Raw genomic sequence first — 12,512 nt, 5'->3', positions numbered from 1 at the left:
TGTGTAATGTCCTTCTTTATCCCTGGTGATTTTTTTCTTGCTTGGTAGTCTACTTTGTCTTATGTTAATAAAGGCCCTTCAGCTTTCTTTTGATTAGTGTTTTCATGATATATCTTTTTCCCTCGTTTTACTTTTAACCTGCCTATATTATTATATTTTAAGTGGGTGTTTTTGGTAGGCAGAATAGTTATGCCTTGTTTTTAATATAATCTAACAATCTGTCTTTTAATTGATATGTTTATGTCATTTATATTGAATATAATTGTTGATATATTTCAATTTATGTTGACCATTTTATTATTTGTTTTTTGCTTGTTTTCTGCTTTTCATTCCTCTGTTTCCCCCTTTTTGGACATCTTTTGGATTATTTGAACATTTTGTTAGTATTTCATTTTGTTGTATCTCTTTATATGATTCTTTCAGTGGTTCTATGGATTGAGGTCTCTGTTTCTTGAATATAGTAGAAATGCAATAAAAATTTGATTGGTTTAAACATAACCACTTAACTTTTAAGTGGTCTCTTCTTTTTCTCTATTTTTTAGTCCATTGGTCTATTTTAGTTTTCATTATTTGAAGTGGTTTTGAAAATGCACTTGAAGTTTGAATATGATTCAGAATCAATTCTTAAAAGCAGTGAATTAAAATAGTTATATTTTTATAACTTGATTGGATTATAGCACAGGTAGATATTAGAGATAATTATGTCTTTATATATGCCTGTATTCTTATTTTGTATCTTTTAGAACCTAGTATTTTGCTGTAAATATAATAATAATAATTAATAAAAAATTAGTTATAGGCACTTGGGTGAATGCCAGAAGTATTATATTTAATCTTAAGAATTTGAGGAAGTGTTATTTCCATTTTGTTATTAATAATACAGTTACAGTAGCTCAACAAAGTTACGTAATTTGTCCGATATCATACATCTTATTAGTAGTGAAACTTAAGTTCAAAACCCAGGTCTATTTGACTTCAAAATCCATATGTTTTACCCACATATATTTATTGGATATCTACTGTGTATCAGGTACAATATAATTTCTGTTTGAAATCATCACTTTCCTTGCCCTTATGGATGAGACAAATATTCAACAAATAAATATAAAAACATGTGTAATTACATTATGGTAAATATAGTGAAGGGAAAGGACAGGGTATGATAAGACTCTTTTGATGGGAAACTTAGTTTATATTGAAGAGGGTCTGGAAAACCTCTTTGTAGAAATAACATTTGAGATATGGATCCAAGATGTCTGGAAAATAGCAAAGAGTAGGAGAAAACCTATATTGGCAGAGAGAAAATGATGTCCTAAGGCCTTGAACTGGGAAAGAGTTTAAAGGTTTCAAGGAGCTGAAACAAGGCCAGAGTGGCTGAGATGTAGCAACAAACTATGTGTGTGAGATGAGGCTAGAGAAGAGGCAGGGACCAATTTATCCAGGACTTTGTATTCCATGCTAGGGTGTTTAATTGACAGTTACCATAAATTTCCCTCCTAAAAGAAAGTGGCCATTTAGACTGCTGACTGTTCATAAGGTGAAAACTTTACTTCCATGAATTAGTTAGTGGGTATAGTGGATACTTCTTTACCTCAGTATGAGGTTGTCAGTTTTAAGAATCTGGCATCACTTGCTTATCTACCTCTCCTAGAATCTGAGGTGTCTTAGGTTTGTCTGGTAAAAAGAAACTGAGTTTTCTCAAAATGGTTAGTAGGTTTCATTGTATTGGTTAAAATAACACTAGAGTAATATACATTTAGAATATCATGTGAAGAACAATGCACTGTAAAAGTTTTCTCAACTTCAGACATACTGTAGATCAAATATAACGTGTTTCTTTTCATTTCAGCTCTGTTGAATGAGCCATTGAAATATTGTCTTTCAACGTTTCCTTCAAATATCTAATATTTAAAATATTGTTATATCTTTTTCAGTCTGAGGGAAAGGGCCGTACCAATGTTGGAGATGCAATATATGAGGTGGTGAGTCTTCAGCGAGAGTCAGACAAGGAGGAACCAGTCACTCCTACTGGTGGAGGGGGTCCATTGTCACCCCAAGAGGATGAAGCAGAAGAAGGTAAGAAGTAGAACTTACTCTATTTATATGGCTACTTTACTTATAATCTTCAAAGGGGTAAGTGTGTGTGTGTGTGTGCATGCAAAGGTGGGAGGGGTGGTAGTTATTCCTAATTTCTGCCACTTTTAGGCTAGATTCTGCTAGAGACTAGATGCAAAAGAAAGTTTGATTCATTTTGTTCCTTGGTTGCATAGTCCTCAGTGTTCCTTATGCAACTATTTAAATTTGACAGCATCACTTTGCTGTTTTTATTTCCTATTTTATTTCAAGTATTTTTGAAGTGTTTAATGAAAAGTTTCACATTCTTTCAAGTGTTTTTAGAATTTCAATGATACGTGTTACTTCTCATTTGACGTTATTTAGTTCTGATTTGTTTTTTGTTGTTGCTGTACCCCTTGCCACTCATTTTTTGACTTAGCATTGTATCTGCTTTGTTTACTACATAGGGGCTGCTGAAAGATGGTAAGCAACCTCACAAGAGTCACATATCATTTGGCTCTATGCTCAGTACTGTTTTTATACAAAGTTGAGCTAAATGGCAGATTTTTACTTTAAGCTCTTGTATTATCTACTTGTTGGATATGGTTAATTAATAGTAGATTTCTGAATTTATATCATCTTTGATAAAAGTTTCTTAGAATTCTCAGTCTTCCTCTGTATGAAACCATTTCTTTCTTTTATTGCCATAAAAATAATAGTTATTTTAAACTAATATTTTTTGAACACTTACTATATACTAAAATCATTCTAAGTGTTGCAAATGTGTTAACTTATTTAATTCTTATAATCCTATGAATACTGTTATTAACTTAGCTTTAGGGATGAGAAACTGAGACATAGCATAATCACTTGCTTAAGGTAACTCATCTAGAAGTGACAAAGCTGAGCTCTGAACTCAGGCTATCTAATTTTAACATTTGTACTTGTTATGACATTATTCTGTCAAGTTAGCCAAGCAAATAAAACACGTAAGCAACTCACTTTTTAAAACTAAGGTAAAAGTCATAAAACATAAAATTAACCATTTAAAAGTGTACAATTCAGTGGCATTTACACTTTCACAGTTTTGGCAACCATTATTTTTATCGGGTTAGAAAACATTCATCACCCAAGAGGAAACACCATACCCATTAAGCTGTCACTCTCTGTCCCTTCCTTTCTCTTGCCTCTGGCAACCACTAATCTGCTTTTTGTCCCTATAGATTTACCTATAGGGATAGGTAATATATATGTATGGAATCATACAAAATGTGACCTTTTGTGTCTGACTTTTATCACTTAGCATAGTGTTTTTGGGGTTCTCCTAACATAGATGGTATAGCATGTATCAGTATTTCATTCCCTTTTATAGCTGAATAATATTTAATTGTGTAGGTTTACCACAGTTTGTTTATCCATTCATCTGTTGATAAGTACTTAGATTGATTCCATACCTTGGCTATTGTGAATAGCTGCAATAAACATGAGAGTTGAGATTTTTTTTGACATACTTATTTCATTTCCTTTGGATATATACACAATAGTAGGGTTGCTGGATTATATAGTAGTCCCAGGTTTAATTTTTTGAGAAACTTCCTTACTATTTTCCATAATAGCCATACTAATTTACATTTCCACCAACAGCATATGAGTTCCCCTTTCTCCACATCCTCAATAGTGTTTATTATTTTTTTGTCTTTTTAATAATAGCCATTCTAACTGGGGTGAAGTGATTCTCATTGTGGTTTTGATTTGCATTACCACCATGATTAGTGATGTTGAGCATCTTTTCCTATACCTGTTTGCCATTTGTAATTTTTCTGAGAAATGTCCTTTTGGGTCTTTTGCATATTTTTTAATTGGGTTATTGTTGTTTTTGCTATTGAGTTTTGTGAGATCCTTATATACATTGAGTATTAACACCTTATCAGGTGTTCAGTTTGCAAATATTTACTCCCCTTCCATGGGTTGTCTTTTACTCTGTTGATTGTTTCCTTTACTGTGCAGTAGCTTTTTATTTTTATGTAATCCCATTTGTCTATTTTTGCTTTTGGGGTCATATCCAAAAAAATCATTGCCCAGACGAATGTACTGGAAATTTTCCGCATATTTTCATCTAGTAGTTTAATAGTTTCAGATCTTACATTTAAGTCTTTAATCTGTTTTGTTTTTATTTTTGTATATGGTGTGTGAGATAAGGGTCTAATTTCATTCTTCTGCATGTGTGGATATCCAGTTTTTCCACTATTTTACAGTCTTTACTCCATTGTGTGTTTCTGTCACACTTGTTGAAAATCAGTTCACTGTAAATGTGTGGATTTATTGCTAAACTCTTTATTCTATTTCATTGGTCTATATGTCTGTTTTTATGCCAATCCCATGCTCTTTTGATTACTATAGCTTTGTAGTATATTTTGAAGTCAGGTAGTGTGATGCTCTAGCTTTGTTCTTTTTGCTCAGGATTGCTTTGGCTATTTGAGGATTTTTGTGATTCCATGTAAGTTTTAGTATTGTTTTTTTCTATTTCTGTAAAGAATGTCATTGTTATTTTAATAGAGATTCCATTGAATTTGTAGATTGCTTTGGGTAGTACTATGGACATTTTAACAACATTAATTCTTTCAATCCATGAAAACAGGATATCATTGGATTTATTTGTGTCTTCTTCAACTTCTTTCATCATTATTTTATAGTTTTCATTGTAGAGATCTTTCCTTTTCTTGGTTAAATTTATTGCTAAGTTTTCAATTTTCTTTTAGCTATCATAAAGGTTTTTTTTTCTTGGTTTGTTTTTCAGATAGTTTGCCATTAGTGTACAGAAACACTGCTTATTTTCATATGTTGATTTTGTGTCCTGCAATTTTACTGAATTTGTTTGTTAGTTCTAACGGTTTTTTTTTTGAGGAGTCTTTAGGGTTTTCTATATATAAGGTCACATTGTATGCAAACAGGGACAATTTAAGTTCTTCCTTTCCAATTTGGATGCCTTTTATTTCTTTCTCATGCCTAATTGCTGTAATGAGGACTTCCAGTGCTTTCAGTCTTTCTGTTGAATAGTAGTGGCAAGGGTAAACATCCTTTTCTTGTTCTAGATCTTAGAGCAAAACCTTTCAACTTTGCCTTGTGATGTTAGATGTGAGCTTGTCATAAATGGCCTTTATTGTTTTGACATACATTCCTTATATACCTAATGTGTTGAGGATTTTTCCTGTGAAAGGATGTTGGATTTTGTCAAATGCTTTTTCTGTATTTATTGAAATGATTGTATGATTTTTGTCATTCATTCTGTTGATGTGATATATTACATTTATTGATTGCCGTATGTTCACCCATCCTTGCATCCCTAGGATGAATCCCACTTGATTATGGTGAATCATTTTTTTTTTTTGAGACAGAGTCTCACTCTGTTGCATGGACTGGACTGCCATGGCATCAGCCTAGCTCACAGCAACCTCAGACTCCTGGGCAAAAGCGATCCTTCTGCCTCAGTCTCCCAAGTAGCTGGGACTACCGGCATGCTACCATGCCTGGCTAATTTTTTCTATTTTTAGTAGAGATGGGATCTTGCTCTTGCTCAGAGCTCAGGCTGGTCTTGACCTCCTGAGCTCAAGGAGTGATCCTCTGGCCTTGACCTCCCAGAGTGCTAGGATTCCAGGCATGAGCCACCATGCCTGGCCTTGAATTTTTTTACTGTGCTGTTGTATTCAGTTTGCTAGGATTTCGTTGAGGATTTTTTTATTCATTTTTCTAAATTTAAAAATATTAAGGGGGGGTGTTACAAGTGGTTTCATTACATGGATCAACTGAATAATGCTGAAGTCAAGGCTTTTAGTATGCCCATCACCAGAATAGTGTATGTTGTACCTAATAGGTATGTTTTTATCACTCACCTCCCTTACATCCTCCCCCCTTGTTAGTTTCCATTGTCCTTTACATCACTATATGAGTGTGTATGCCTATCATTTAGCTCCCACTTATGAGAGAATACATGTGGTGTTTGTTTTTCCATCCTGGGATACTTTGCTTAGGATAATGTTCTCCAGTTCCATCAAAGTTGCTGCAAAAGGCAACTTATTTCATTCCTTCATATCGCTAAGTAGTGGTTCATATATATATATATATGGTTCATATATATATGAACACACACACGCATTTTCTTTATGCACTCATTGATTGATAGGCATGTAGGTTGATTCTATATCTTTGCAGTTGTGAATTGTGCTGTGATAAACATTTGGGTACAGGTATCTTTTTGATATGACTTCTTTTCCTTTGAGTAGATACCAGGTAGTGGGATTACTGGATCAAATGGTAGGTCTGTTTTTAAATCTTTGAGGAATCTCCATACTGTTTTCCACAGATGTTGTACTAATTTACATTACTTATACAACAGTGTATAAATGTTCCCTTTTCACCACGTCTGTGCCAACATCTATTGTTTTTTGACTTACTAATAATGGCCATTGTGGGCTGGGTGAGGTGGCTCACACGTGTAATCCTAGCACTCTGGGAGGCCAAGGTGGGAGGATTGCTTGAGCTCAGGAGTTCGAGACCAGCCTGAGCAAGAACAAGACCCTGTGTCTCTACTAAAAATAGAAAAGTTAGCCAGGTGTCGTGGCACCAACTGGTAGTCCCAGAGGGAGGCTGAGGCAGGAAGATTGCTTAAGCTCAGTAGTTTGAGGTTGCAGTGAGCTATGATGGCTCCACTGCACTCTACCTGGGGTGACAGAGTGAGACTCTGTCTTTAAAAAAAAAAAAAATAGGACATTCTGATAGCGATAAGGTAGTATCTTATTGTCGTTTTAATTTGCATTTCCCTGATGATTATCAATGTTGAGCGGTTTTTCATATGCTTTTTGGCCATTTGAGTAGATACCCAGTAATGGGATTGCTGGAGATTTGTCTGTCTTCTTTTGATTTGTCTGTTCATATCTTTTGCCCACTTTTAATGAGGTTTTTTTTTCCTTGCTGATTTGTTTGAGTTCTTTGTAGATTCTGGATATTAGTCCTTTGTCAGATATATAGTTTGCAAATATTTTCTCCCATTCTGTAGGTTGTCTGTCTTTCTGTTGATTATTTCCCTTGCTGTGCAGAAACTTTTTAATTTAATTAAGTCCCATTTATTTATTTTTGTTGTTGCTGCATTTGCTATTTGGGTCTTAGTCATAAATTTTTTGCCTAGACTGATGTCTAGAAGAGTTTGTCCTATATTTTTTTCTTGAATTTTTATGGTTTCAGGTCTTACATTTAAGTCTTTAATCCATCTTGAGTTATTTTTTATATGTGGTAAGAGAGAGGGGTCTTGTTTCATTCTTCTGCATTTGGCTATCCAGTTTTCCCAGCATCATTTATTGAATGGGGTGTCCTTTCTCTAATGTGTGTTTTTTGTCTGCTTTATCAAAAATCAGGTGTTTGTAGTTATATGGTTTTATTTCTGGGTTCTCTATGCTATTCTGTTGGTCTGTGATCTACCTTTATACCAGTACCATGAGGTTTTGATTACTGTAACCTCATAGTATAATTTGAGGTCAGATAGTGTGATGTCTCCAGATTTGTTCTTTTTGGTTAGGATTGCATTGGCTCTTTGGGTTCTTTTTTGGTTCCATGTGAAATTAAGTATTGTTTTATATAGTTTTGTGAAAAGTAATGTTAGTATTTTCATGGAATTGCATTGAATCTGTAAATCACTTTGGGCAGTATGGACATTTTAACAATGTTTATTCTTTCTATTCATGAACATGAGAAGTTTTTCCATCTGTTTGTGTCGTCTATGATTTCTTTCATCACTGTTTTGCAGTTCTCCTGGTAAGAGATTTTTCACCTCCTTTGTTAAGTATATTAACTAGGGTACTAAGTAATGGTGTTGAGTTCATTTGACTCTCAGCTTAACTGTCGTTGGTGTATAGAACCGCTACTGATTTGTGTACATTGATATTGTAACCTGAGATTTTGATGAATTCATTTATCAATTCTAGGAGTCTTTTAGAGGAGTCTTTAGGATTTTCTCCAGATAAGATTATATCATTAGCAAACAAGGATAGTTTGACTTCCTCTTTTCTGATTTGGATGCCTTTTATTTCTTTTTCTTGCCTGGTTGGTCTGTCTGGTTGGGACTTCCAGTATTATGTTGAATAGAAGTGGTGACAGCATTCTAGTCTTGTTCCAGTTCTTAGAGGGAATGCTTTCAACTTTGCGTCATTCAGGATGATGTTGGCTATGGGTTTAGCATATATAGCTTTTATTATTTTCTTTTTTTTGTTGCATCCTTTCCTGGCTTTGGTATCAATGTGACAGAAAGTTAGGGAGGGTTCCCTCCTTCTTGACATTATGGAACAGTTTCAGTAGAATGGGTGCCAGTTCTTTGTAGATCTGACAGAATGCAGCTATAAGTTTGTCTGGTCTGGGGCTTTTTTTTGGGGGGGGGGGAGATTTTTTATTACTGTTTGAATCTTGCTGCTTGTTGTTGATCTGTTCAGAATTTCTGTTTCTTCCTGATTCAGGTTTGGGAGGCTTTTGTTTCCAAAAATTTATCCATTTCCTCTAGATTTTCTAGTTCATGTATATAGAGGTTTTCATAGTAGTGATGTATGATATTTTGTATTTCTGTGGTATCAGTTTTTATGTTTCCCTTTTCATTCCTGTGAGCTTGAGACTTTTCTATTTCTGGTTAATCTGGCTAGTGGTCTATTGATTTTGTTTATCTTTTCAAAGAACCAACTTTTTATTTCATTGATCCTTTGAATTGTTTTTTGTTTGTTTTGTCTTCTATTTTGTTTAGTTCTGCTTTGAGCTTTGTTATTTCATTTTCTTCTGGTAGCTTTGGGTTAGATTTTTCTTCTTGAGGTTATTAATTTGTGATCTTTCTGTCTTTTTCATGTAAGCATTTAAGACTATGAACTTCCCCCTAGCACTGCTTTTTCTGCATCCCAGAGATTTTGGAGTCTTGTTCAGAAAATCTTTTTATTTCCATCATAATTTTGTCATTGACTCAAGGATCGTTCAGTAGCAGATTGTTTAATTTTCATGACTTTGTGTGTAGATTTGAGAGTTCCTTCTGGAATTGATTTCTAGTTTTATTCTATTGTGGTCTGAGAAGATACATGGTATGATTCTGATATTATTGAATTTGCTGAGATTTGTTTTGTGGCCTAATGTATGACCTGTCTTGGAAGATGTCCCATGAGCTGATGAGAAATGTATGTATTCTGTGGTTTTGGAGTAGAATGTTCTATAAATGTGTGTTAAGTCCATCTGTTCTAAAATCTTGATTAAGTCCAGTGTTTCTCTGTTGATTTTCTGCTTCGGTGATCTGTCCATTTCTGTCAGTTGAAGTCCCTGGCTGTTATAATGCTGTTATTTATTTCTTTGGTTAGATCTAGTAGAATTTGTTTTATGAATCTGGCAGTGCCTGTGTTACTTGCATATTCATTTAGCATTGTTGTATCTTCTTGCTGAATTGCTCCCTTTATCATCATATAATGACTGTCTTTGTCTTTTTAAACCATTGTTGAGTTAAAGTCTATTTTATCTGATAAGAGAATAGCTATTCCTGCTTGCTTTTGGTTTCCATTTGCATGGAATATTTTATTCCATCCCTTACCTTGAGTCTGTGAGAGTCCTTGCTAGTTAGATGGGTTTCTTGGAGACAACAATGATTTGGTTGTGTTTTTTTATCCAGTCAGTCAATCTGTATCTTGTAAGAGGATCATTAAGACTATTTATATTCAATGCCAGTATTGATATGTGTTTTTTGTGTTTTGTTAAGTTCTTTGGAATTTTCCACACATGTTATCATGTCACCTGAGAATAAAAAGTTTTATTTCTTGCTTATAAATCTGCATACCTCTTATTTTATTTTCTACGTGTCTTACTGCATTTGCTAGGTGTTCCAGTATAATGTTTAATAGGAGTGGTGAAAGGGGATATTCTTGCTCTCTTCCTGATTATTGGGGAAAAAGCATCTAGTTTCTTACCATTAAGTATGATGTTAGTTGTGGTTCTTTTTGTATATGTTCTTTATTAAGTTGAGGAAGTTCTCTGTTTCTACTTTGAGAGTTTTTATTGTGAGTGAGTATTGGGTTTTGTCTAATGCTTTTATTGGTATGATCATATGTTTTTTTCTTCTTTAGCTGTGGATGTGCTGGAGTATATTAATTGATATTTGAATGTTCCTCTGGTTATCTAGTCAGTACCCTCTACTTTCTTGTACCTTTCCAGCGGTTTCATCTGTAAACAAAAGTCTTGGATTACTCTAAGTATATGTCTGTTTTGCTCCAATATCTGGGCTACCAATTGTAATCCCTTCTTTCAGCTTTCTCAGTCTTCGAAATAGGGCATTTGACTGATTTTTATCCAACAATTTTGAAGTGTTTTGCTACATTACCACTAAAAATAAACTTTATGAAGGTATAATTTACCTATAAGAGAATAAACCTATTTTGAGTGTATAGTTCATTGAGTTTTGAAAAATGTGTATGTCTGTATAACCACCATCATAATTATGATATAAAAGATTTTCATCACCCCTGAAAACTTCTTTCTTGTCCCTTTATAGTTTACCCTTTCTTCTCACTTGTAGTCCCTGGCAAGCACTGATCTCTTTTCTGTCACCATAGTTTTCCTTTTCTAAACTTTCATATAAATGGAGTCATTTAGTACGTAGTTGTTTGTATCTGGCTTCTTCACATAGCATAATGCTTTTGAGATTTATCCTACGTTGTGTCAGTAGTTGGTTCCTTTTCATTGCTGAGTAGTAATCTTTTGTATAGATATGTTGGAATTTGTTTGGTCACCAGTTAATGGACCTTTGGGTTGTTTCTAGCCATTGGCTATTATGAATAACGCTGCCATATATATTTGGTTACATTCTTTGACAAATATATGCTTTCATTTAACTTTAGGAATGGACTGGCTGGGTCTTATGGTAAGTATATGTTTAACTTTATATGAAACCACCAAGCTACTTTTCAAAGTAGCTGTACTGTTTTACATCCCTGTCAGCAACATATTTGTCAGTTTCTCTATACCCTTATCAACATTTGACATTGTCAGTTTTGAAAATTTTAGTTATCCTAGTGGATGTGTTGTGGTACATTGTGGTATAGTTTGCATTTCCCTAATGACTAACGTTATGCATCTTTTTATGTGATTATATTCCATTTGTGTATCTTCTTGGTCAAGTATCCAGTCAAATATGCTGGTCATTTTTAAACTGGGTTATTTGTCTTACTGATTTATAAGAGTTTTTTATAACATATTATGGATAAAAGTCCGTTATCAGATGTATCTTGCAAATATTTCTTATATTCTGTGATGTGCATTTTCATTTTCTGAATGATATCTTTTGAAGAGGAAAAGTTTAATTTTTATGAAGTCCAATTTGTCAGTTTTTTTTTCTGTATGATTTGTACTTTTTGTGTTTGTCTAATCCTTGCCTAACTCAACGTCACAAACATTTTTTTCCTTTTTCTTCTACAGGTTTTATAGTAAGGTCTTACATTTAGATCTATAATTTACTTAAGTTTTTATATATAATTGAAGGTAGAATTTCTGGATTTTTTTTTGGCTTAAACAATAAAAAACATTTATTTTCTTTTATTTTGGGGGGTCCAGAATTAAGGAGTGACTAGCCTAGGAAATTCTGGCTAAGAGTTTCTCATGAAGGGTCAGAGATTGTCTGGGCAGGTAGTCATCTGAAAACTTGACTGGGCAGGACTTAAAGCTCTAAGAAGCTCCAAAGGGCTTGCTCATACAGCTGCCAAAATAATGCTGGTTGTTGACAAGAAACATTAGTTCTTGTCCACATAGGTTTCACCATAGGTGTTGCTTGGGTGTCCCTGTGATATAATGCCTAGCTGTTTCCAGAGAGAGCAGTCTAAGAGACCAAGGTGGAAGCTGCAGTGCCTTACATTTCCTAGCCTTGGGATCAATCATACATCATCATTTCCACAGTATTCTGTTGATCACACAGTTCACCCTTATTTCCATTGTATGATTCTACAATATTCTATACAAGACTTCCAAGAACACTGTTGAAAGTCACCTCTATCCCAGATGACACGAATGGGAAAAGAGCAGAGACCTTAAGCAAGAGATTTTGGGGCCAGAGCTAGAGGCTGTGTACATTCTTTCATGCTAAACAAGAACTGCAGGAGCTATTGGGGAATGGAATTGAGCCCTATGCTCAGAAAGAAGAAATAGGTGTAACAAGCATCTACTAGGAAGTTATTTGAACACAAGATTTTAGGTAATGTCATACAAAAATGCCATTCTTTTTAAAAATAAAAAGCACATGGAACTAGAATTGAGAGAGAACAAAATTAATAGAATAGCAGGTGCTATTCAATAATAATACATTATGTAATTTATTATCACGTAATTTTGCCCTTTGCTCTAATTTAATAAAAAACATTCCTCACTTCTATTCTGCTAACTTTGAAGAATGATAACGAATATGT

At 34.0% G+C, this 12,512-nt stretch overlaps 1 protein-coding gene across 4 annotated transcripts in view; it reads left to right on the top strand.

Moving 5' to 3' along the window:
* RABGAP1L (RAB GTPase activating protein 1 like) overlaps nucleotides 1-12,512 on the top strand; it is a 646,139-nt gene that overhangs the window by 159,075 nt on the left and 474,552 nt on the right. For all 4 annotated transcript variants that reach the window (XM_045547315.1, XM_045547314.1, XM_045547317.1 and 1 more), the window contains one exon: nucleotides 1,935-2,076. In XM_045547315.1, the coding sequence (XP_045403271.1) occupies nucleotides 1,935-2,076 (142 nt within the window). The remainder of the gene's footprint in view (nucleotides 1-1,934; nucleotides 2,077-12,512) is intronic.

The sequence above is a fragment of the Lemur catta genome, chromosome 3, assembly GCF_020740605.2.
Source record: "Lemur catta isolate mLemCat1 chromosome 3, mLemCat1.pri, whole genome shotgun sequence".
Lineage (NCBI taxonomy): Eukaryota > Metazoa > Chordata > Mammalia > Primates > Lemuridae > Lemur > Lemur catta.
The sequence above is the reverse complement of the archived record's forward strand: the minus strand, read 5'-3'. Positions and strand labels throughout refer to the sequence as shown.